Source organism: Dermacentor variabilis, chromosome 5, assembly GCF_050947875.1.
Source record: "Dermacentor variabilis isolate Ectoservices chromosome 5, ASM5094787v1, whole genome shotgun sequence".
Lineage (NCBI taxonomy): Eukaryota > Metazoa > Arthropoda > Arachnida > Ixodida > Ixodidae > Dermacentor > Dermacentor variabilis.
In genome coordinates, this window is record NC_134572.1 from 53,242,116 (window position 1) to 53,268,694 (window position 26,579).

General features: G+C 45.8%; 2 protein-coding genes across 7 annotated transcripts in view; one reads left to right on the forward strand and one right to left on the reverse strand.

The window, feature by feature from the left end:
* Positions 1 to 23,728, reverse strand: part of LOC142582607 (ATP-binding cassette sub-family G member 1-like) — a 41,754-nt gene extending 18,026 nt beyond the window's left edge. The window contains exons 1-9 of one of the 2 annotated variants that reach the window (XM_075692491.1): positions 23,660 to 23,725; positions 17,190 to 17,414; positions 14,569 to 14,686; positions 13,028 to 13,214; positions 9,106 to 9,251; positions 7,711 to 7,834; positions 7,478 to 7,592; positions 5,811 to 5,962; positions 4,851 to 4,952 (exon numbers count right to left, since the gene is read on the reverse strand). In XM_075692491.1, coding sequence (XP_075548606.1) covers positions 4,851 to 4,952; positions 5,811 to 5,962; positions 7,478 to 7,592; positions 7,711 to 7,834; positions 9,106 to 9,251; positions 13,028 to 13,214; positions 14,569 to 14,686; positions 17,190 to 17,414; positions 23,660 to 23,687 — 1,197 coding nt within the window. In that variant the 5' untranslated portion in view covers positions 23,688 to 23,725. Of the gene's footprint in view, positions 1 to 4,850; positions 4,953 to 5,810; positions 5,963 to 7,477; positions 7,593 to 7,710; positions 7,835 to 9,105; positions 9,257 to 13,027; positions 13,215 to 14,568; positions 14,687 to 17,189; positions 17,415 to 23,659 lie in introns of both variants that reach the window. The other variant, XM_075692492.1, reaches the window with a different exon arrangement.
* The window catches only part of LOC142582612 (uncharacterized), a 156,092-nt gene that overhangs the window by 12,279 nt on the left and 117,234 nt on the right, over positions 1 to 26,579 (forward strand). The window contains exon 1 of one of the 5 annotated variants that reach the window (XM_075692505.1): positions 23,725 to 23,960. The exons of 2 other annotated variants lie outside the window; for them this stretch is intronic. In XM_075692505.1, coding sequence (XP_075548620.1) covers positions 23,887 to 23,960 — 74 coding nt within the window. In that variant the 5' untranslated portion in view covers positions 23,725 to 23,886. Of the gene's footprint in view, positions 1 to 23,724; positions 23,961 to 26,579 lie in introns of those variants that run through there. 2 more of the 5 variants (XM_075692508.1, XM_075692509.1) reach the window with 2 other exon arrangements.

The following is a 26,579-nucleotide window of genomic DNA, read 5'->3' on the forward strand; positions in this document are numbered from 1 at the left end:
TCTTTTCGTCAGTTGAAGTTCCTGCTGACGTCACGACCGGTTCTTCAACACTTCAGTCCTTCAGCTCCGACAGAACTCCATACGGATGCCAGTGGCATAGGTATTGGTGCCGTCCTAGTTCAACGCTGCGGTGACCGCGAACACGTGATCGCATATGCAAGCCGCTCATTAAGTAGGCCCGAGCAGAATTACACTGTGACGGAACAAGAATGCCTCGCGGTAATATTTGCGGTTCAGCGGTTTCGTTCTTACCTGTATGGACGCCCCTTTACAGTGGTCACCGACCACCACTCGTTGTGTTGGCTTGTTAATCTTCGTGACCCTTGTGGCCGCCTTGCGCGCTGGGCGCTCCGACTGCAAGAATACAGCTTCACCGTCTCTTATAAGAGTGGTCGACGACACGCTGATGCGGACTGTCTCTCGCGTATGCCACTTAGTACTACGGACTGTGACGCCGACGACTTCGATCACCTCGTGGCTTCTGTGTCGCCGCGTTTTCCAGACTTCGACTGCTTCAAAACCGAACAGCGAAAAGACGATAAATTAACACCGCTCTTCACCGCTACGACCGCCTCGACGACAGCAAACCATTTCTGTGTACGTGATGGACTCCTCTATAAGAAGAACTTTTCCAGCACTGGCGCACGTTTTCTCCTAGTGGTGCCGGAGAGCCTTCGCACAGCGATTCTGCGTGCTATGCACGACGACCCTACGTCTGGCCATCTGGGTTCGGCGAGGACGCTTTACCGGATTCAGGAACGCTTTTATTGGCCTGGAATGCGACAATCTGTTGAGACGTATGTGGCCAGCTGCATGCAGTGTCAGCGCCACAAACGGCCATCTACTGCTCCGGCAGGTCTTCTGCAGCCGATCCCGCCTCCAAGCACGCCTTTCCAACAAGTGGGCATTGACTTCGTAGGCCCATTTCCCAAATCAGCCAAGGGAAACCGCTGGATAGTTGTTTGCGTCGACTACCTCACACGCTACTGCGAGACGGCGGCCGTGCCCTCCGCAACTGCCACTGACGTTTCAACATTCCTGCTGCAATATGTGATCCTGCGACATGGTCCGCCCCGCGTGATCATCAGCGACCGTGGACGACAATTCACAGCGGACGTCGTAGAGGAGCTGCTTCGTTTGTGTGATTCCCACTTGCGTCACTCGACACCATACCATCCACAGACGAATGGGCTTACGGAGCGTACCAACCGAACAATTGTAAACATGCTATCTATGTACGTTTCATCCGACCACAAGAACTGGGATGACGTACTGCCTTTTATCACGTACGCATTCAACACCGCCAAGCACGAGACCACCGGCTATAGCCCTTTCTTCCTGCTGTACGCACGGCCACCCCGGTACACAATCGACACTGTTTTCCCCTTCTGCAGTCACGAAAATTCCACTGTCGCCGAGACTCTCTGCCTCGCCGAAGAAGCTCGTCGTATTGCTCGTTTGCGCACTTTGGCATCGCAGGACAGATCAAAAGTACGCTACGACATTCGCCACCGTCCGGTAACCTATCGCCCTGGTGATTTAGTCTGGCTGTGGACTCCAGTACGGAAACGCGGGTTATGCCAAAAGCTTTTGGCCACCTACGATGGACCGTTTGTGATTATTAGCAGACTCACGGAAGTCACGTATAACATAGCTCGCCTCACGGCGAGTGGTAGAAGAGCTGCCAAGACACAAGTGGTTCATGTCGCCCGCTTGAAATTGTTCACGTCAAGACACATGGATTGACTCGCCCGGCGGGCTTCGTCTGCGACGAGAGGAATGTTACGCATGAAGAAAACGAAGACCAGTGAACGTGCTGGTCTTCGTGGAAGAAGGAAGAAGAGAACGACGCTCAGTTGATAAACCAGCTGACCGCTCTTGCGCTCACCTTCGCGACCTAAAGTAAACGGTCCCCTTCATCCGTCAGGGTTATAAACGGTCTCCTTCGCGCGTAACAATATATATATATTGTAACGACGTGGGATCAACGAGTATGCGTAGCAGCACCGCCAAGAAACGCACTTTATCAGTCGTCCAAGGGAACAACAACAACGTCTTCTTCGTTTTCCCCCGCTTCACCTAAAAACCCGCGCTACTTCAGCGTCGTCCCCACTGGCGCATACCCGCTGAATTAGCGTTCTGCCAAATATAGTTGCGTCATTTGCTCCCCCTTTAGAAAAGAACATCGTCCCGATGATAGAGGCTTGGAAAGCAGCGGTAAAGAACTGCGCAGTCTTGGCAGTCCTCATAGTACGGCTTCATACGCAGCACGTGAACGACCTCGGGTAAATGCCGTCGGCGCTTTGAACAGTGCGAGCTGTCTGGAACGACTTCGTAGTTGACGTCACTGATGCGTCGGAGAACTATGTAGGGCCCGAAGTATTTGCGTAGGAGCTTTTCAGAGAGCCCACGCTGTCGAATAGGTGTCCAGACCCACACTTTGTCGCCGATGTTGTATGTTACGGCTTGGTGCCGAAGATTGTAGCGTCTGGCGTCAATGTCCTGCTGTACGTGGATTCGCAGACGCGCAAGCTGCCTAGCTGCCTCTGCTCGGTGTGTTATCTCTTCAGCACCCGTCTCGTTGTCGTCAAATTCATGAGGGAGCATTGCGTCTAATGTAGTTGTAACCTCACGGCCGTATACGAGACTGAAGGGCGTCTTGCGAGTGGTCTCTTGACGAGCGGTATTGTACGCGAAGGTGACATAAGGTAAAACCTCGTCCCAGTTCCTATGCTCTACATCTACGTACATGCTTATCATATCAGCCAATGTCCTATTGAGTCGTTCTGTCAGTCCGTTCGTTTGAGGGTGATACGCTGTTGTCTTCCGGTGGGCGGTACCACTTAGACGTAGAACAATATCTAAAAACTGGGCCATGAACGCAGTACCTCTGTCCGTGACGACTACTGCGGGAGCGCCATGCCTTAAAACGATGGATTCCAGAAAAAATCGTGCCGCTTCATCTGCTGTTGCCCGTTGCAGGGCACGTGACTCGGCATATCTAGTGAGATAATCCGTGGCAACGATTATCCACCGATTACCAGTAGTAGACGTTGGGAAGGGGCCCAGAAAGTCCATGCCTACTTGTGCAAATGGTGTGGCCGGTACGTCAACAGGGTGCAGTAAGCCGGCTGGTTTGACGGATGGCGGTTTACGACGTTGGCAATCCAGACATGTCTGAACGTAACGTTTAACGACCGCAGTAAGTCTCGGCCAGTAGTAATTCTGCCGAATCCGTGCCAATGTGCGGGTGTAGCCCAAGTGCCCAGCAGTCGGCTCGTTGTGGCAGGCGTGTAAGATTTCACGTCGAAGCGGTGATGGAACAACAAGTAAGTAGTTGCTGCCGCTAGGCGAGAAGTTCTTCTTGTAGAGGACGTTGCGACGCAAGCAGTATGATGCCACCCCTCTTGCAAAGAGCCTCGGCACGCGGTTGGTTCGTCCTTCGAGGTAATCAATAAGCGGCAGCAATTCAATGTCATCCCGTTGCTGGCGTGAAAGATCGGCAGTATCCACGAGTGCCAGAAAAACCGTGTCGTCATCGTCTTGTGCTGCCGGCTCAACAGGAGACCGAGAAAGGCAGTCGGCGTCTGCGTGCCGTTTTCCCGACTTGTATGTAACAACAAAGTCGAACTCTTGGAGTCGAAGACTCCAGCGTGCGAGCCGGCCGGAAGGATCTTTCAAATTAATGAGCCAGCAGAGGGAATGGTGGTCACTAACGACGGTGAAAGACCGACCATACAAATACGGACGAAATTTCAGAACTGCCCATACCATTGCGAGGCATTCTTTTTCAGTGGTGGAGTAGTTAGCTTCGGCTCGGGATAGTGTCCTACTGGCGTAAGCAATCACCTTTTCGCTGTCGCCCTGCCATTGTACTAGCACCGCCCCTAGACCGACATTACTAGCGTCTGTAAGCAATATCGTCGGGGCTTCCTCATCGAAGTGTGCTAATACCGGAGGCGATTGCATGCGTTGCCGGAGCTCGTGGAATGCCCGCTGCTGGTCTTCGCCCCAAGTAAAAGGCATATCTTCTCGGGTGAGCTGAGTTAACGGCCACGCGATACGCGGAACGGGGACTGGACTCGGGCGCTAAGCCTAGCAGGCGACGACTGAAGCGGTGGACCGGTGTTTCGATGCGCGATGGTGATTCCGGGCTCGCTCGTCGGCTCCGCGAAGGGGTGCCAAGCATGAAGAATACCCCGCACCTCCACCAGTGTAACGACGTGGGATCAACGAGTATGCGTAGCAGCACCGCCAAGAAACGCACTTTATCAGTCGTCCAAGGGAACAACAACAACGTCTTCTTCGTTTTCCCCCGCTTCACCTAAAAACCCGCGCTACTTCAGCGTCGTCCCCACTGGCGCATACCCGCTGAATTATCGTTCTGCCAAATATAGTTGCGTCAATATATATATATTATACGTGTGGAGTTCATTGTTTTCACACGGAGTACACCATCATTGCCTTTCGTCTTCTCATTTCGCCGCGCTTGTATTTTTGACGCCCACAGCAGTATTTTTGTCAGACAGAGTTAAAGTACTATAATGGGCTTAATATAAGATTATACTGAGCCTGCAAGTTATTGTTATACGGTGATTTTCTGCTTATCTAAAGAAAGGACACACAAGCCCTAACACTGTTTACACGTATTGGCTGGCTAAGTGCTTCGTGTTTACCAAAATGAACAATGCAAATCGCGATTCAGCCAAGAAAATCAAGTGGTAAGTGTAAGCTGCTAGGCGTATATGATGCGCTACACAAATAGAGCTATTCGTGTAGGTAACTGTAGCGCAGAAGCTTTTAGGCGTATTCCAGCAAGTAAAAGAAAACTAAGAATGCTTGCCACTTACCTTGTTTCTGACGATACACAGAAAACACCTTCGCAGGAGAACCGTAAACTGAACAATGTAGCTGACGGTTTCTCTGTGTTGTGCCCGCGCGTCTTCAAGTTCCTGAAATATTGAATTCGAATTGACTTTTCGTTTTTGTCGACTAAGCTCCGACTACCGAAAATATCTAAGTTATCCAGTTAGCTTTGCGAAGGAGATAAGATAAATTACATTTTTAGTATACCCACAGGCTCTCTAAGAACAATGAAAAATTTAGCGAGAGAACGAGCGAATGTCGCTGTACGGGCGCGATGTAATGCACGATGTAAATCGCAATACTTTTGTTTAAAAGGTCTGGTTGCTGTATACTTGTCTTAGAGGCAATGTACAGCCCGCAGGAGCCGAAGTGAGAGCATGTTGAGAGCATGTTGTATATCCCAGGATGATGGGGGCCGGTAGGTGAATCCTATTCTCTATTGGCAGGCTTCGGGGATTTCATCAAGCCCGCGCCCTATGTGCACTTCACTGCTATGCTATACGCATGAAAACAAAGTGCATATAGTTGCATTTATTTGCGGCTAGTGTGGCTGTGGTTACGCGTCTTCATAGGTTCGCATATTTTCTCGTGGGTTTTAGGCATTCTGATACTTTGAGTCAAATTGCACAATTGTACAGGATATCATTTTATATGCTAAATATCGCAATGTAGACCCACAAGAGTCTGGAGACAGCGCGAACGTACTTAGATATCAATTATGTGACGGGAAAGGACTAGTCCCTGTCTGTTTTAACTGCGGCCTCAAGTGAGCTGCATTCAAGGCAAGAACATATATAAGGTACCCAAATGCACGTGCTTCTTCTTAATCCAGTTGTTGATGACGTAGCCAAAACATTCAGAATTCCTGTTAAAGCTAACGTGACTATTTACCCCGCTCGAGAGCGACCCATTAGTAATTGTAAAAGAAAGAGAGGGTAACTCACCCGCCTTGTCATAATACGACCTCCGTAACGTGTGACTGAATGTTCAGATGAGTGCACGATGTTGCCAGAGCCGGCGTCAACACCCTGTGGCATGAAGTGCACAGATAGTTGTGTCTGCACGTCGCCATGTTCTCCAGAAGCGATCTCTGTTACTGAGGATGATAAGAACCTTTAAGATCAGTGGTTTCGTAGGAAAAGACTATTCCAAATAAAGAGAAAGGAAAAGTGAGCAAAGGTTAACGGTAAGAATGGCGTGATAGTATCGCGATACCAACATAACACATTACATAATAATGCTGGCGTTCCATTAAAGTATATCGTATGGCCAAAATATGGGAGAGCGTTTTGCCTAAGTCAGCTTGCTTTTATTTCCAAATGTGTTTGCAATGCTAGTCTGTGAAGTTACTTTATTACACTTAATGTTTTAAGCGAATAACCTGAAGCACCACCACTAGATTAGTCGAGCTGCAGTTCCATCGCTATTTTATCAAATCTAACATGAAAAAATTATTGCGTTTCGTGGCTATCAGTGATCGTCGTAAAAGTACATGCCTAAATCTCTTCTATATGATTCGAAATAATGAAAAGGGGAATTATTGCCTTGTTTAAAGTTACAATATTAGGCATCTACCATTACGGACAATGCTTTTAATGTTCATCGCCAGATATCATATGGGACGCATGTCTTCTGTTACAGCGCTCTGTATTCTATACAGCGCATATAACCCCCTTCCATACACACGCACACACTCCAGCCCACGCACACACACTTACATCTACAGTAATGTGTGCAGTCGCGAATGAAAAAAGTCAGCTGTTGTTTATGTGACAACGCTGATTAAGAAACACTCGGACGCGAAATTCTACCAAACTATTTCCATGCAACTCTATATTCCACTAATAACATTTATGGAGCAGGTTGCAAGCTTTTCAACCTGTGGGGATAAGTTAGCCAAAGCAAAAGGAAAGTTATTGAGCTTTTCTCTGAATTTACGTATTCCTTTAGACTTTCCGTAGCGTTATTAACGGGACGGGGTTTTGTGACCTTCAACAGCGTCTGCTTGGAGCTCGAACCAGGTTGACCATCGGAGAGGGTTCGGCAGGGCAGACAAGGGGGTGCAAAAGCAAATAACCGAAGTTTAATACATCGTTACGGTTGAGCGGTGCGTTCCAAGACAAAAAGTGCAGAAGCGTTCAGCATGCGTGCACCTGCACGCAAGTAGACGTGTCTGCATGGTGGCAGCTCTCTGGCTTTCTTATACCTTCCACCATCCGGGCAACCTCATTCTCTGCTGGTCCCTGGCAGAGGACCTTGTCTAGAGGGGGTGGGGGCAGGTGAACGTAGGACTAAGGGGAGAAAGATTTGCACATTTAGCGCATAATCCCGTCGCACACACCCCATGGACAAGCCTATTCATGTTGACGAGCGTAACGCTTAGGAGCGCTGTGTCCCAGGCATTTCGAATGTGTTCTATGCATTGCCCCACCAAGTGAACCGTAATAGGGCGTAAGGTCAGTAATGCCCAATCAGTATTGCTTTAAAACACAGCGGTCAAATAGAACGCACTTGTTCATAATGAGCGTGCCATATTTTATTTCTTAGGGAAAGGGGAGAAAGGGGAATATCGGTGTTGTATACTATGACTGGTAACAGTATCTATACTTACTGTAATCGGATGGGTTATGGTGCGTTGGACAGTTCAAACCTTGAGATTGAAGAAAAGGCAGAAGTGCCTCCACTGAACCGTTATAGATGCAGCTTCCATTTGATATCATATACAGCTGGAAAGTAAGAACCATCCTACATTACCAGCAAGATATATTAGAGAGTCGATGGGTTAATTTTTTAGGCAATCAATAAGTGTTTTTTTAGGCTTATAAGTTTGATGCTCGTTCTCACCGTGTCGAAGTAGTAGAACAGCTTTGCACTCGGATTGTGAATAGAACATATAATTGTGTGTCCAGTTGAAGCGAGGCTTTTCATCACGGAAACGCAGCGAAGAGCTGAGCTCGAATCCAGACCACTGTTAGTAAACAGAAAGTAGAAAAAACTAATTAATGAAACTTATGTAAAAAATTATTTTTCTATATTGACAGAAGTTTATGTTTAACAAAGGTAACGTGCTTCTTTCTTACCCTGATGGAAACGTTCATGTCGAAACTTCCTTTACTGAACACAGAAAGGCTATCTCTGCTAATGGCCAAACTACCATCTGATAAATGTACATTGAATGGTGACCTTTTATCCACCTAGGTTGCCGATGTTGTCATTAAGACAGTGGCGTGAGAAGGAGGCGTTATGGCGTTACGAGGTTCCCTGAAATGGTTACTAATTCTTGACGCAACTAGAAATTTCTGACAAACAGGCAAAATACTCTTTCCTCTCCCTACGTCACCACACACCTGAGTGGACATTTACGTGCATTGGTCCTGACGGTGCGTGAAAGCTACATATACGAGTTGAGAAAAGAACAGCAAACTGTTCAAAGCGACTAAAATTATTCTTGCGCCTAGGCAGCATAGCAGTCAAGTAGAATCACGTTCGGCACTCTAGAAAATCCCGAAAGTTCCCGTGTTTCAGCGGCACGTTGAGTGGGGAGACCCGTCGTGTACGATGGGCATGAGTTCACGTGTAGGCTAACGACAGTCGCTTGCACAGCAATAAATCGCACGCAAATTAATGAAGCATGCTATAATTCCGGCCTGCGATTTCTGAAGTTGCCTTCAGCAACGCGGTTCGAAGCCCACCCGTGCAATCGTAGTTCATTATATGCGAGGTGTTTTCAGAACACATATATTGTGAAGCCATGAATCGATCGTGGAATGTCGTTCGCCTTTAGTAAGGTCGTTTTTAAATGAAGTTCACTGTCAGCGAGAGACAATACAAGAAAGGTGCCAGTACTAATTTGAGTACTTGTTGCAACATATGTATCGCTACGTACTTCCATTAGTACGAGGAAATCGCGCCATGCCAGCGAATGTAGAGAGTTCTACTGCGCACACACACGCACGCACACACGCACACGCACGCACACGCACACACACACACACACCATGTATATATATATATATATATATATATATATATATATATATATATATATATATATATATATATATATATAAATTAGTGCGTTATTTTCATTCATTCTTTTAAACAGTAAGACGTTTTCATGTGAACTGTGTGGCATTTATTATTCTGGTTTGGTTCTGAATTCATGGCATGCCTCAAAAATAAAAAGCTGTGTCAAGCAGCTACAAAGCGCATAAACGGCAGCCATAGCTCGACACTAACCTGGTCGGTTCATCGAGAAAGATGACAGAAGGATTGCTGACGACCTCTTGCGCAATCGAGAGCCTCTTGCGCTGCCCGCCGGACAGATGACCGGCTCTCGTGTTCTGGCACTCCTCGAGTCCCCACCGCAACAGCGCATCGTTTACCTGCACTAATCGATGAGCACCGGAAGATTGTATATAAAGCGGGGTCGTAATCATCACGCTATTTATATATCTATTGCACGACGAAGGTCATGACCCAGCGATCTCTAATGACCCCTAACTTGCGCTAGCTTATTCCAAGTTGTGACAGCAAATTTCCTAGCTTCTATCAGACCAACCAATTCTCGGCCGTCATTGACCGCACTTCCCTTCTCTTGGCACCCGTCCTGCAACTCTATAAGGCCACCGGTTATTCGTACTGCGCATTAAATGTCCTGCCCAGCTTCATTTTCCCCTCTTAATGAAAACTAGAATATCGGCTACCGTTGTTTGCTCTCTATAATGCACACTGCTGTCTTCGTGCCTCTTAACGCTAAGAAGATTAGTTTTTGTTCCATCGTTCGTTGCGCCGTCTTTCCTCTGAAGCTTCTTCGTTAACCTCCAAGTTTCTGCCCCATATGTTAGCACCGGTAGAAGGCAATGGTTGAACAAATTTTTTAAGGATACCGGTAAGCTGCCGGTCATGATCTGGTAATGTCTGCCGTGTGCTCTCCAACCCATTTTTATTCTTCTGTTAATTTCCTTCTCATAGTCAGGGTCCCCTGTACTACTTACGGATGCTAGACCCTGTAGGTATACGTTGCTGATACACGTGGAGTTGTATCTCGGGGGGAGAGGGAGGGTCTGGGCATCGACCTCTCCACGTAGGCTTGTATAGAAGGAGCTTCGATTTCTGTGGGGAGCCCTCCAGGCCGCGCGGTTCTACGCATGTAAGAACCTCGTTGATGACTTGATGCAGCATGTCTTGATGTCACTGTCCCCGGTGACCCACAGGGTAATGAAGTCTGTGTAGAGGCAATGCTTGAGGTTGGGGATGCTAGCTAAGGCAGGTGGTAGTACGAGCAAGGCCACGTTTAACATTCTTGCGGCATGCCTTTGCTGCCGAAGTGAATAATTGTCGACTGCAACCGTCCCATGGTGATGATACGCGTGCGGCCTGTAAGGAAATTCTTGACGTAGTTATATGCTCGTTGTCCAACCTTGAGTTGTGCCAGTTGGGTCAATATGACCTCATGCGGCGTTATCGAAGGCCTTGATTAGGTCTAGCCCCAAGATGGCTCTTTTGTCCAGCCCTGAGCTTTTATCGCCATCGATAACTTGAGGCTTGAGCTGAATCATGATTTCTTGAGCAGAAAGCTTAGCGTGGAAGCCAACCATGGTATTAGGAAAGAGATTGTTGTCATTCATGTGTTTGTGTAAGCGTTTGTGTGTTTGTTTGTTCGAGGACCTTTCCGACACATGAAGTAAGGGAGACTGGGTGGAGGTTTTCGAGTAGGAGGCGCTTCTCGGGTTTGAGAATAATGATGATTTTGACTTCTTTCCATTGTAAGGGGAGGTGTCCAGTTTCCCAGTACGCGTTAAAAGAAGCCGTGAGGGATAGTATAGAGCCCTCATCTAGGTTGAGAACGATTTTATTAGTAATGTCATTAGGTCCCGGGGCCGAGTTCGGGCGGAGTGCGAGGGCGGCTTGACGTACTTCTGCTGCTTGTATGGGTGCGTCCAGGTGTTCGTTAGCGGTGTCAATATGTGCTGGAGCGGGTGTAGTAGGTTGAGGTCTTACGTAGCAGCCTATCAGCTCTTGAAGAACTTGTGCATCCGGGCCTTAACAATCTTTTGCTAGTAGTGCTGTTGCGTGTTCGTGATGTTGGCCTTATCCATGAGGCAACGGAGGATGTTCCACATTTTGGGCAGGTTTGGTTGCCGCTCCATGCTGTCGCATGGGCTATGCGTGCCAATTTTGACGAGTAAGCTGTGCGTACTCTTCGATGTGAAGGTTGGCTTGGCAATACGTTTTCTGAGCGTTCGGTTGAGCTTGTTGAGGTTGTATCAGCGTTGCAGACTCGCGAAGGCGACCAACATATGCTGTAACTTGCTACCTGCCTCCTGCAGATTGGTATCCTCTGGCATCAATTTAGCGGCTTTGCTCACGTCTTGAAGCAAGGATGCGACCTAGTCTTCCAAAAGGGGCTGGCTAAAGGAGAAAGAGGTGATGGCTCTGGCCTGCCGGAAAGTGTTCCGATACGTGATGTGGAGTTAACGGCCCTTGGGCTTTCGTGGGCCCGCTCGAACTGTTGTTTGGATTAAATAGTGGTCGCTGCCCATGTTGTCTTGTGTGCTGGTCCAGCCTGCCTGCGGTATTTGTTTTGCGAAAGCAAGGTCCGGAGTAGTGTGTCTGCTGACGCTGTTTCCTATACCAGTGGGATAAGTTGGATACGTGACAAGTGTAAGACCTAGGTTCTGTCCGTCAAGCCATAGGGTATCCCCATGCCATCGGAGGGACGTTTAGGTCCCCTACAATGAGCAGGGGGGCTTCTCTAGCTACTTTATCTGCTTTGGTGAAGAGTCGTAGAAACTTATGTTGTTGTTTCGTGCTGCTGTATAGACAGAGGATGAAGAGGCTCTATTGCGTGCGCCTTGCAGATGGGATGATTTCAAGGGGAATGTGCGCTTCTGTATCAATGCACGTGTGACGCTGTATAGCCGGAATGTTTCGCTTAAATAGGGTGGTTACTTGAGGCCTGCGGTTATCATAGGAGACTGCGATGTACGCTGCGTCTCCCTAGAGCTTAGCCGGTCTCTACTACGGAAGTCTCTGCCACAGATCGGCAACGTTTTCTTACTGTGTTCAAAAAGTGCTTCAGGGCTCCGTTTAATCTTCAAACCTACTCCTACGCTATCTCAGTCAAAGTCCTCAATCATTTGTTGCAATTCATCCACATAGTTTTTGAACACGACAATGTCATTAGCAAAAACCGTAGGTTGCTGAAATATTTGCCGTTATCCTCATACCTTATCCATCTTAGTCAAGCAGCTTGAATACTTCTGATGAACATGCAGTGGTATACTCGAAGCAGGGCACTTTGCTGTTAGGCCATGTTATAACTGAGCGAAAGCGATAGCTTTGCGTTAAGTTGCGTCTGATGTAAGAAGAAAAAAAAAACAAATTGCGGCTATTTGACGTGGCCGCCATGGTAGCTTAGTGGCTATGATGTTGCGCCGCTGCGTTCGAGCTCGAGGGTTTTTTCCCGGCCATGGTGGCTATATTCCGAAGAATACAGAATACAAAAACGCTTGTGCACTTAGGTTAGGGTACATAATGAACAACCTCAGGTGGTCAAAATTAATCCTGTGTCCTCCACTACGGCATGCCTTGTAATCATATCGTGGTTTCGGCACGTAAAACCATAGATTAGTTTTTTTTACTTAACGCGATTCTCGATGCGTCTGCGTGTTGTGCACTTACGAGCCGTGAACACATTTTCGTTCTATTGAAACACATCTAAAAACATCTTTTCACACAAAGTGCATCATGGAATACACGCCTTTCTGTTCCTAGATGCCCAACACGACTTGTAAACCTTAGGTTGGGTTATGGAAAAACATTTAGGCTTGCTCACTTTTCTGTATTGTACTGATAATATGGTGAAGGAAGGAAAACACATGTTTTCTTGCCAACATCTTTGGAAAGATAAGAATAGAGAGAGAGAAACAGAACATGTGCTCACGATCACTGCTGTTCACAGCGCACGATAACGATTAACACTTCTCAGTGCTAGAGCAAAGGCCAAAACTGTTTTTTCGAGAATTCGCGGATTGGGGAATGTAAGGCTAGCCATAACAAGTGACCCCAGAAAGATGTTGGAATATTAAAGTTATACATGATGTCGGCTAGGGCAGAAAAGAAATGCAAATGCTCCTATATCGTAAGTTCGACGTACCAAGTGTGCTCGCTTGTCGGGCTGCAAAGAAGACATACGGAGACGGATGCTCATGTCCAGAGACTCCCGCACGGTCAGTTCCGGTAAAAGGCAATCGTCCTGCATCACGTAGCAGCTCTGCCGGTTGAACAGCTCCGTGTCGCGAATCCAACCGTTTACTTGGACTTCGCCTTCGTAGCCTTTGTGACTGCAATCACAGTCAGGAAACATATCGGTGACATCAAAATGACCTTTGATCTCCTTTGATCACCTATGAGCACATATAGTCAACTGTGGTTGAAAGGAATTAACTTTACTCAAGATTGAAGTTGAACGTCTATAAACGTTTTCTGCATACTTTACATTTATTCCATTTTGCAGAGTTTCTCTTTAAAGTAATAGTAAGTTATCTATGCATGTCTATATTTATAAAGCTAGGGATGCAATAGACTTTGTGGTTTAACTTTCAGAGTCTAACAACAGTGAGAAAGGTTTCTTCTAAGCCCCTCGGTTTATTTCGTCTTATAGAGTTGCCTGCAAAACGTGGGCAACATCACAAAAAAACCTTCCTGTATTAAAATAAATGCTACTCTTAAGAGCAGCTGAGCTATGAATGAACGTGTACGTTACATGCAAAAATGATAATTTCTCGAAAAATATGCTTGTTGCTGTATTCCATCGGTTCTATTGAAGCTGTATCCGCATAGGACGAAAAGTGGCAGGTACAGCATGCATGTCTATATATGTAAAATCAGGGATGCAATAGACCTTGTGGTTTAACTCTCGTAATCTATACAACGTAGCAATGAGAATGGTTTCTTATAAGCTCTTCGGTTCGCTCTCGTCCTATACCTATAGCTGTCGGCCAAACTTGAGCGCTATTAGAAACAAAAAATAAATAAATAAAAGCAAGCAAACAAACAAACAAAAATGTTTTTGCATTCAAAGAAATGCTACTCTTGGAATCAGCTGAGTTACTGAATGAAAGTTTACGTCACATAAAAAATTTTAATTTCTCGAGAAAATATGCTTGTCGGTTCTTTCAAAGCTGTAACCGCACAGAACGAAAAATGGCTGGTAAAGCTAGGTTATTTATGAGATGCAACTGTGAACTTTACAATTTACACTTGCGTACGTTTATGATACAGTTGCTTCAGGGCATTGATGTACGTTGTGTGCTTCGAGTTAAGAGGAGCTGCCAAATAGTAAGTGCTTAGTAGAATAAGCGGTGGTTAACGTTGAACGCCCAGTTACATGTCGAATACGGATAACATAAGCATAGCTGAGTAACTAGTAAGTAATAATTTGTTTTTCTTCGTCCAAGACATTGCATGTACGAGCCTGTATAGGGAAAAGTAACAAACCAAAGCAAGAAAACTAAAGATACATATTTTTTCTTTTGCGCCAAGAAAATGCGCCGACTTGGTGTGACGACTGAGCCTTTCTTAAATGAGATTTTACGTTTGCTGGCGTTATTGGTGCTATAGTTGAATTTATTTACTGAGTGCAATCTACTAAATTTTACAGAGAAATGTCTTATCAAAAGAGAGGTCATTACTTACTAATGACCAGAAAGCACGTTCATCAGCGTTGTTTTTCCAGCACCGGAAGGTCCCATTATTGCAGTCATCGTGCCGGGGAGTGCTTTTCCGTACATATTTCTGACAAGCGTTTTCCTTTCTGCGTGAAGTAGGAATCAAAACAGCGAAGTTATCGACGTGTAGAAGATGAAAAAAAAAGCTTCTTAATAAAATACGAGGTATGTTAGAGGCTCACTTCAAGACGCTTGCTTATATAACATTTATACAGCAACTTCACGCATTCCAAGCGTAAAATTATGAGCAAACCAAGAACAAGGTAGAAGCGAGAGTGAACGTTTCGACAAGCGGAGTTGTTTTTGCAAGGCGACATCATGTTTTCCTCGGCACAGTATATATAGGTAGAGTTCTCTAAAGGGCAGAGGGTTAAGGCGGGTGGATGAGGCAACGAGCGAGGGTGTCAGCAGCGAGGGTGTAGAATTGAAAAGAAAGGTGTGCTATTCAACGTCGGTGGCGAAATGAGAGGCAGCGCCGTGTGTCAGCCGTTTGACGTGTCACCGGCTGAAGGCCCTATCACCGGCCGTATGTTTTATCGTGGAAGGGGCCTGTACACTGGCGAGCGAACGAGGGGGGGGGGGGGGGGTAGGAGATTATCTGTTTCGCTGGAGCTCAGTGAGCTATCATCTCTCTAAAAGGCGAAATAACAGAAGCGGCAGCAAATGGGGCTCGTGGAAAAAAGAATACTAAAAGGGAATAAATATACAAATAAAAAAAGGGAGGGGGAAGAAAAGAAAAACAAAAACAAATAAAACACTAAGCAACCCAATGAAGAATCATTAAGTGTTGTTGACTATAGCTTGAAGTTTAGCATAGCGAATAGATCCTAAAGCTCCCTTTGAGACGTTTATGCCTATTGGTTGCAATGTCTTGAACTAAAGGATGAGGTATAATTCCCTGTATTTTCTGTCTCGCGCTGAACGGTAATTTGACTGCAGGAAGTAGAGCTTAAGTTCATCAAAGTTAGGTCCTGCGTGGTCTTCGACAACTTTGGCCAGCTTTTTAGCTGTGTCCGCGCGGTGTCCGTTTCACCTGACGTTCATTGATAGCCCCGTTTCACCGATGTAGTGTTTCGTACAGAAGGAACATTCAAGCACGTAAATCACATCGGAACTAGTGCAAATAAAGTTAGTTTTCACTTCGTGTGTGTAACTATTTACGTTACTTTTAATTTTAATGTCACTTTGAAGGCGCCTGCAGGTGTTGCACCTGGGGCGACAACATGCTTTTATTACAGGGGAATGATGCTGACGGACTTTTGCATGCACTAACATGTCTTTCAAAGTTTCTTTTGCAGAGATAGGTCACACGTGGTACCACCGGGAACGCTTTTATCAGACGACCATTACTCGATAACATTGGGTGGTATTTTCGTAGCATCTTGTTTATGTTTGGGAGGGGATTAGAATATTTTGTTATACAGGCTGGTGGTCTTTCAGATTCTGGTGTAGGTGTTTCTTAGCTAATTCCGACTGCTTCTCCAATCTTGACACGAGGTCATAAGCTCCGTCGAGAGGAAATTGTGGATAGCTTCCTGCTCGCGCTGCTTTAAGGTCCTTTACGTGGTGTATGTAATCGTTGTCTTCACTGCAGATTCTTCTTATTCGTTTCGCTTGTCCGACAGAAATTGACAGCTCATTGACCTCCAGTGGAGCAGATAATCCCCACCGTTGACGAAACAAACACACGGCCAGTGATTCGACCGTGTGTCAGCCGGCGACACGCAAACCGACTGACACACCGCGGTATACCTCAGATTCCTCCGCCGACGTTGAGTAGCACCCCTTTATTTTCAATTCTACACCCTCGCCGCTAACGCACCCTCGGTCGACGCCTGACCCATCCGCCCTCTCCCCTCTTCCTTTTAGAGAACTGTACTTATATATACTGTGCCGAGGAAAGCATATGTCTCCTTGAAAAAGACAAGACCACTTGTCGAAACGATGGCTCCCGCTTTTACTTTGTTCTCACTTTGCTCATCGTCTTGGTTTTCCATTTGCCGCCTTCCTCGTGTTTTCCCAAGCGTAAGAGTATATGCGCTACAACAGAAAATGAAAAAAAGAAAACGTGATAGTGTATCAGAGTCGGTGTATAAATACGTACAGGTGAACTGTACGCGCGTAGTTTGAAGCGACTTTAATAAAATTTCCAAACATACTTATATTTGAATTTGAATTTGTTGAGTTTCTTCTTTACAGCTTACATCGCCAATTCAGGAAGGCGGCCAAAGGCTCATTGCCTGCCGAGGCCAACACTCTTTCTGGGAAGCAGATCAAAACAGCTTTTTTGTGCAAAGCAGTTCAGGCCTTGATAGGGCAGTAGTCATGGAATTTATCGTAAGTAGTGTTCCTGTTGTCCATGAACTGTTCGAATCTCCTTTTAGTGCGCAGGGTACCTCATGAACTTAATAATGTTGTGGTAACTGGTAACTAAAGCGCAGTCTTGCGAACATAATGGTTGAATGTACTTCAAATCTTTCAACACAATTCTATAGGGCCAATCCCTGCAGCACCATCTTAAGGATTTCAATAACTCTAAAATCTGCCATTGAGCGAACCCAAGCTGGCTTTGGTAAAACAAAATTGTACCTTTTCTTTGTTTGACGGCGTAGGAAACGTTCTTCCACTCCAGTGTGACGCTGCTGCGAGGACCTTCAGGCTTGAGAGGAACACTGCAGCCATTTTCCACATCGATGCTATCGGCATCCAAGCGGGTGGTGCCATTACTCTCCTTTCCATTCAGGTTCCGCAGTGGCACGCCGCCATTGAAAATCCTGGCATCATTAATGGGGGTCTGGGAGTTTTGTTTGAAGGCTATAAACAAAGGAGGTCGTATGCGAGAGTTTGTGTAGGCATAGACACCAGGTCTGACTACATCAAATCAATAAATGAATCTGCTTGAACACAGTTGCGAATGTAACGAACTAAAGACGCAGGCCTCTGCAGAGCCGCAAATTGTCTAATTATTTAGAAATGCAATGTCCGTAAACGAGCTTACTGGCACCGTAAAAAAGCCTCAGCGTACGTGGATATCACAAGCAGAGTGCGAAAGAAACTTTTACTCAAGCACTTTCTTTTCAAACGAGGCTTTCACCTCCCTGTTTCGAAGCTGCCAGCGGATTGCATACGTCGTCGTATGCAAGATTCCCATAGACGGCCGCTATTGGCTGATAGATTATATTAATCAGGGAGGATGTTTGGATCAGTGATCTTCTGGATACTCTTACTGCGTGTATTTATGACGCTGTTCGTTAAACAGGCTAAATTGAGCGAAAACCTGCGTTTCGAATTTCGGCAAGGATTACCAGCCAACGGCAGAAGCCGACCATCGTCTGCTCACGGTCGGCTGCGGCCTCCCGCGCAGGAATTAAACTTTGGCCACACTGCTTATCGGTGTCGCATCCATTGGGCCTGGCTAATTTTGATTAGTCACTAGCCTCCAACCACGCGACACTGAAGGACAGACCACACGTACGCTTCCCAGCGCAAGCTCACTACTGGCCGCTCCTGGATAGACGCTTTGGCTGACATTGCTTCGTATTGAGCTACTGAGAGCACTTTAAATTGCGCAAGTTGGATGTGGATACTATCCGTCGGTCAAGCTAGTGCACGAAGAAGCCGGTCCACACGACGTAGCATGGCCACATGAACGAACCCTCAAGCTCCATCGTGCACATTGCAAACGCTGCGCACGCGCACTCTAGGGCCGTCTCGAGGTGCCGCGACGATCCCGCTCGCTGAACTTACTGCGGCTCGCTGAGGACAACCGAATTTGGGGCTACGCAGGCGCCAGAGTCGGACGTAGTAGCGTATACGTGAACACCCGAAATCAAATTCAAACTGCACGCCACGGTTACGTTCAGAAGGCGGATCGTTATGGGCACGCCCCGCTCCGCCGCATAGCCTTCACAATGCAAGACATTAAAGAAGGAGAGGGAGCACCGCGAAGGGGATCAAATGTGACCTTTGAGTGTCAACAACTCTGCTTCTTCTGAATGCATTGAAATACTTTTTGCTGCAATGTATTTCCGAAATATTCGATTTTAACTTCAAATAAATATTTCCACTTCCATGAACAGTGTTCTCCTTTAAACAAGCATTGCCCAACCCCATGTTAACCGATTCTCTTGTGTATCGTCACCTTCTATATTGCTGGCGTAGCGAATTTTTTAATATACGCATGCTTTAAGTATCCCTCACCAAATTGAACTGTCGGATTCCCTCTCAAAATTTTTACCTGCGCAGGTCTAGTCTGAGGAATTTCTATCTTCGCATTTTCTGCAAAGAGAAGGAAATTGTAAAGCACGTCTTTTTGTCGTGCCGCCGCTTTACTATACTGCGAAAGAAACGCCTTCGAAATTACCTTCCACAAGATTGGCCTAGATGTGACAATTCACGGTATCCTGTCGTTTGGAGCTTCGGCTCTTGGGTACAGTCACAGGGATGTTTGCGCCACTGTCCAGGAATTTATTACTGATTCAAATCAATAGCCCAACTAAACATGCTTTCTTATCATGTATGTTTTGTACTACATTTCAATTCAGCCCACGTAAATTTTTGTTTGCTTCTGTCATATTGAATTAGTCATCAGAAATTTTCAAGCGACATCTAATTTCTGTATTTAACAGGTCTTATCCACTCGAGTGTTAGCCAATCCTCTACAGTGGGCGTGACTAACACGTTCACAGGACAAGCACAACAACCATCTTGTCAGCTACTGAACTCCATTGTAAATATTCTGTAAATAGTGTACATCATACTTGTTTCCTTGATATTTTTAGTGGATGTGCTGGGTTTTCTCCACACACAACGGTGCTCCGCAGCAGACGTCCCCTGATTGCGTATCCAATGCCAATCCTAGGCAAGAATAACCTCGAGTCTTCATCAAATGCTGTGCCAATCGTAACCTTAGCGCAGCCGCAAGACACAGGTGCCTTTTACGACGCTGACTGCATTAACGGAGAGACATGCTACAGACGTACGAGCGCGTGAGCTTGCATAGCCGATGACACCCGACGCTCATGCAGGTCAATTTAATATTCTACTTAAAAGGCGCACCGAAGATTAGCTCTGAAACCTGTGAAGAAGAACTGAACAGTTGGACACTGTGCAAGGAAAAGTTTCGGCAGGTATTTGGCAAGCCTGGGGACGTCGCCACGCTGCTCAAGAAGACGTCGCTTCGCATGTCCAGACGTGCTTTGTACTTTATACGTACATCCATGACGTGTTCGTTTTGTACCGCAAGGTGCACCCGACGATGCGCGAAGCTGATAAGGTAGCGCATGTCGTTAAGAGGAAGCTTTAGCTCGAGTGCTCCTATCTAAATACATGTAAAAGGAGAATTCGTTTTTCTCGGCAACCACTGCACCAAATTTGACGAGGTTTGTTGCATTTAAAAGACAAACTTAAAATCTAGTGACTGTTTGTTTCGAATTTTCGAGTTAGATTGACAATTTTTTATTAAAAATTGGCAAAAATCGGAAATTTTCAAAAAACGAAACTATCAAGTTTACAACTCTGTAACTTAACCACTAAAAATGATAATACAATTCTGTGAATTGCATCTAATAGTACATCTAAAGCGGACAAAATTGATATGTTACACATGAATATAAAAAAATTTAATCATAGGGAAATACAACTTTTGCAAAACCGTTGTAACCAACGTAACAAATTCACGTAAGATGTAAAATGACATATTGAATTTGTCCGCTTTGAATGATCTAATGAATGTCGTTTATAGAACTGCGATATCAGTTCTTGATGCAAAGCTATGAATTTGTAAACTTCGTGATTCTATTTTTTTCTAACGGTCAAATATTTGAAAATCGTTTTAAGAAAATTCAAGCCCTAAATCGAAATTCCGCTTCCAACAGTCACTAGAATTTAACTTTCTCTTTCAAATGCGACAAATTTCATCAAAATCGGTCCAGGGGTTATCTCATAAAAACGTTTTTGCGTTTTATATGTATTTGAATAGGCCGCGTCGGAGTTCGGCCCGAGCTAAAGCTTCCTCTTAAGGGCATATATAGCAGGTGAGGCCTTTCACTTCCATATTTTTAGAGATTAGTGCACCCTGTAAGCCATTATTACCGAATGCCGGCGGTAGCAAGACAAGTGTCACCGCATTGTACACTCATTTGCTCGCCTTCCCGACACGACTGCTATGTTCACCTGCAAGTACTAATTGTCAGCTGCCAAAGTCTATGTAAATGTTCTATAAGTGTGTTTTGAGCTCCTCTTCTACCCTTAACATTTGCTCTTATTTTTGACCACTTGGAAGTGGCTATACAGGACAAGGCACGATGAATACGGCCTGCGGCTTCAAAGTTCTTTGTTACACCTTTTGTCACGCCATCGTCACACACAATGGCCAACGCAGAAACTCGAGGGCTCGTTCTCTCTTTCACTCACTTATTCTTGGTTCAAGTTACGACACGATTGCCGGCAGTGAATTTGCATACTCTGACAATGGACGGAAAACTGAGTCTATGCGGTGCACGGCGCGAGTTTCTGATGTGTAAAGCCCAAAATGAACCGCGAAGCTCCTAGCTGAGCCGTAGTACGAACGTGAGCACTTGAGTGAATGTTCGTCATTCTGCCAAGTAAAAACAGAGTTGCGTGCTATTCTAGCTTGGCGCCAGCTCGTTGGCACAGCACTCCTGAGCGCATTTGATTCGTCATTCAAATGGTGTTCATTCACTTGCGAAGTCATATCATTGAGTGAGACGCGAATTCGCTGTATCCTTCAAGTGAATGAGCAGCGCGTGTCTGCTGTGAGTGCGCCCGATCTGCCAACATGCTATGTTTGCAGGGTTAACGTATCCAAAGCGAACAAGTGAACAACTACACGTTCTGAGACGCAGTAACACACAGACTGCACGCTAATATGCTGTCACCACGACTTGATATTGTAAAGCTTTTTAACGCTAACATACTTTGGGTTGAATAGAAAAAAAGTATATGGGTCGCAAGCCCCCGCTCAGACATATGAATGATAGTGTTCGCCGCTTATATAACAGAAAAAAATAAAAGAAACGAAAGGACTAGAACCAGTAACCAATTGCGTTCCACCAAATAAAGTAAAGGTTTTATGAAAATTTACAAGATGGGAGTGCACAAATGAATTAAAACTTCATGGTACCTTATGAAAACGCTGCATCACGATGAAAATAAATGTTAACGCAATAGCGTTAAGGGCCCCGCCTCGCAGGAAATTCGGCGTCGGCGTGCCGCGTTGGTGTCGGACGTCGTTTCGGCAAAAAGATTTTCGAACCACCCATACCTAGGCCTTTCACGTGGTGCAAGGAAGTTACTGCGCTAATTGAATTTCTAAAGCTAAAATACGTAGTAAAATCGCAAAGTACGACACACACACACAACCTACAGACATGATAGTATCGGATTGAAATTTGAATATACTAGGAAACTTAATTCTGTTACGCGAGAACTCAAAGAAAGCCCTTTTCCAGCGTTTATACCATTCAGTGACCGGCCGTGGCGTCCGTCATTTGCGCGCACTGGCGCGCGATTATTTCGGAGTGTACGCCTGTTTCCTCGAAAGACTTCCAGATGGCGCTCGCCTCCGCCGCATCTCGGCCCACGCAAGAAGCCGCATTTTTACCAGAAAACCCGCCTTCGTGCATTGCCGCGAGAGTTTCCCGGTAAAAATTACCGTTATATACGCTATAGTTGCCGGGATGCGTGAGAAGCAGTCAGGGAACTGTGAATGCTATCGCGTTCCACCCTTAAAAACGAAGCTTAAGCACCCTCCAAATTTTTATTAGCATTCCTGGAAGCGAGTAGTTGACAAATTTATGAGTCTAATGGACATTTTATGTCCTATGTCACAGCTATTGACAGGCGCACTTGTTTTCTCGGATGACCACTTTTCCCCGTCTGACAAATGTTATCGCTCAGTGCAGGACGCGCCCGCATGTATCGGAAGTTTCTCGAACGTTATCAATGGTTCTATACGCTGTCTGTTGTCAACGGACCTTGTGTAATCTGATTGTATGCGCGACGCGAATTGTGTAGTACTTTCTGAGAGGACAACCGAGCACCAGCGATGACTTTGGAACATTCGATGACTCATCTATAAAAGCCGACGAAATTGACCCGCTGATCACAATTTCGACGATTGGGATTGTGTTCGCCGCTGCTATCCCTGTGCTTTGAGCGTACAGCCTCTTTTTCCGGGCACAGGTTCGCCCAATGAAAAGGTTGGTTTCGCCATTCACAGTTTTGCTACTGTGTGTCAGTACCGTCAGTACCACGTGACACTATTGTCATATGTACATGGCCCCGAAAATCGGCAAACAAGAAAATTTTGTTGGTTCCCACCGATTAGATCTTACCCCTTAAACGGTGGGAGGGGGGGTGGGGTGGAGGTGGCTTGCCAATGGACAACTGAGCACACTTTATATATTCCACAAAGGCATTAAAACGTTTACTGTGATATATATTAAAGCGCAGGAAAAGCGACAGCCTCCAGTGTTTCAGCGTACGTGCGCGGAATGAATGTCAGTGCGGCAGAGTGTGTTGCGAACACAGTACCGGCTCTTATACACCCATCGTGTACGCTCATTGAATTTACGTGGCGTCCCGACTTCTACTGGAATGGAGCACTGCTCTTCCCGTCTAATTTATTAGTCGCAATGTTTCATAACGGTACTCGCTAATTCCTGATGCCCGTATTTGTAAACACACTTTTTTATTTTTGCGTCATCTCAAAGGCCGATTAGGGAAGAAATTTTTCCAAGCAGTTAAGAATCACCGAGAAACGTATGGGAGGCAAAGTAATTGCACTTCAATCAAATTGCGGTGCAACCTTGAACTTTCAGAACTCAACTTGGCGCTTAAATTGAGAGAAGGTATACGGAGTCAAAAGCATAATAATATAGGAGTGCCGCCAAACCAGACAAGGCGAAAATATACAATAATATTTTTCTTGAGTTGTGTGTTTTGTCTGGTTTCCCCCCGATTGAGATAAAATGCGACTGCGCGAAGTCAGAAATTGGAAGCGTTGCGGGAGCAGAGAAACACGAAAGTCTACTTACTCCGCTGGCCTTGCGTCGTCAGTTCCATGGCTATTTTGGAACTGATCTCGGCTGGCAGGAGCTGCCGGTCTGCAAGGGGAGAGCGGGGAGAAGAGAAGGAGAGAGAAAGAGTTGCGCAATGCGTCGTGATTACTCCAGCGGTCGCACTTGTCGCGTTCTCTCTGAGCACACTATTTCATTTTAGTCGCCGAATATTAGTTCTAGTCAGATGACGCTGAAGCCGTGAAATGGCGAAGGAATTTGAAGAGTTGTGCTCAGCTCTCATCCGCTGCAAACTACAACCATGTAATACTACGCATCGGTGAGTTCTCGCTAGTTTCAGTAGACGCTGCGCAAATGTCCTGTTGCGCTACAAATAATATAAACAGAATTAATCCCTAAAAAACAAAAAACATCAATATAACAGAGTATCGGATATCGCTCATGTACTAAGACGAATAAAACATGTTTATTGGGAATACACTTCTCCACTAACCAAAATTGAATCATGAATCTTTAGCCTTGACTGAAAAGAGTTACTCGTAAAGTTGAACCAATGAACTAGAAGGAGTTTGACTTGCTGTTGTCACTAAATAACAAAATGTCAGTAACTAGTTAATTTTCTTCAACTGCACTTGCCTTACGGTTGACAAGAAAAAAAAAAGTTTCCAGCGGTAAGCCATGGCGTCCGACGTACGTTACGTCTATGTCCTTAATTAGGGAGCGGACGGTGGAATGAACAAAGGTACAGTAGCGTCATGTCATATTGCCTATTTCTCGCGGCTCCTATAGTGCATCGAGCATTGGGCCACTCTGTTGACTTTCAGTGGTTTCACAAGCCCACATTTTTGTTCATATGCATGTAACGTTTCGTCAGCGACGCAAACTTTTTGCTTATGGAAGAGCGTCGGATATGGTAATTGTGCTGAGGAGGGGTGGGGGGGTAAGTGGCGAGGAATGCTGAAACGGTGCCAACCAAGCCCCGTCCTCCTGTTCGACCTTCTTCCGTCGAGCGAATACTTGAGGCAGCTGTAGTTTGTGCCAGGTTTTTCCTCTAGACTTAAAGAGAGAGAGCGAGATAAAATGCCTGATTAGCCAGAGTTTCTCTATTTATTGAAAGAAGGAACGCTGAAACAAGTTGGACAAGTTTCTTTTCACGTAGCACTGCTAAGTAAACGTGGTATTTCGAAATATGTGGCATAGAAAGAAAAAAATGAATAAGAGCTATGGCAATCTGTTCTTGAACTTAAAAGCTTCTTACACGTCAGTGGTGGTGGTGCGGAACTGGCACTCATTTGTGCAAGATATCTAAACCATCTTGGACCAAGATTTAAAAATAAATATGCCAATGCCTCGTAGTTGGACAGAACCAAGGTACTGTTTGCCGTGGCTTGGAGATACTCAGATTATTTTTCGCATCCCGCATAATAAGATAATTAGTCTAAATAAATAGTGAACTTCTCAAATGGTATAATTTGATGAAAAGTGTCAGGGAAAAAATTGTGGAACAACATGACAAATTCCCGATGTAACTTTCTGCTGCTGAATACGTGATACATAAACGTGTCTTTCCGAGCTTGAAAGATTAAGCCCGCTGGTACACGCAATGGGCCTCAAACGGCCAATACCGCTGCAGACGCACATGCTCGGAATCTCGCACCTTCCAGACAAACACATGCGTAAGCTGCCTTCAGAATATCACTGCATACTTGCTTCCCGTAGCGGCGTGTTGACGTTTCTGGAAAGACAGCGACATAGAGAGAAGGTGTGTTACGATGGCTCGCAGTGTTTTGCTTCTCATATGGTCAGGAATAAGTCGTTGGCTGCCTGATGACTAGTGCTGCTACTACTAGTGCCTTAGCCGGCTTAGTTGCTGCAATTCACTGTGAAACTTTTCTTATCTAGGCTGACCTTGATTATTTTAAAATGCCTACGAGTGTCAAAAAGAATAAAAGTGTAGCGACCATCCGTCCCGACATTGTCCCCGCTTCTCGGAAAGCTGGTTCCCCTTGCCTTGGGGATCATTAATCCCTGCTCTTCCTTGGAACAGAGGCAGCTGCCCTGACTGGGATGCCTACACAGCTACCCAGAAAACCTGCTTTTGCTTTCGAATAAAGTCAGCCGACTCTCCGTTCTCAAGCTCTGAAAGCGTGTATTCTTTGCCAGCGTCAAACCTAGCTCCTAAGAAGTCTGTCTGCGAAGCCGGTCACGTGGTATAGCAACCGAGTGAGCTCCTGAATACTTTGCAATCTGGCGAAGGCGACTTGAATAATCGATCCGGGAACTCAAACAGGTGCGACGCAATGCTAACACATTTCTCTCAAATTTCCTGCTAAATGGCCACTTGTATCTTTCTTTTATCGCGAAATTCGTTATCAGATAAGGCAAGTTGCAGACTTAGTGCTGATTTGGCCTGCTAAATCCAATCAATAGGCCCAATATGTATGTCGTTTTCGGCTTCATCGCACTGCCACCTGTTCGTGCCTTGAGAGTATTTTAGTGCTACATGGTTAAGCAACAAACAATACTCACGTGGTCGCTGACAACGTTTAGGGAAACGCTGGGACGAGGGTCCTGTTGTGCGTGCTGTTATGTTGCACTCATCAAGTACGTATGGATACCCACCTCAGTTTAGTACGTTTGCCTCGTACTTGTCTGGGTGACAGCTCTCAGAAGAGATAAAACAGCTGTAGGCTTTTGCCTTTTCTTGTAATGCCAAGACTTCTTATCAAAACACGTGAGCAGGGACGGCTTCGCCGCTGAGACGCTTATCTACTTTCTATGCATGTGTCAAGGACCACTGGGAGGCTTCTGTTGCGAGAGAGAGAGCAGTGCGTCGCTGAACGAACGGGCGCACTCTTGAAAAAGTTCCAGACGATAAGAAGAATGAGCTAGTTTAGTAACGTCTGCTACCGTGCTAGTTGGTGCATGGCTTTTAGGA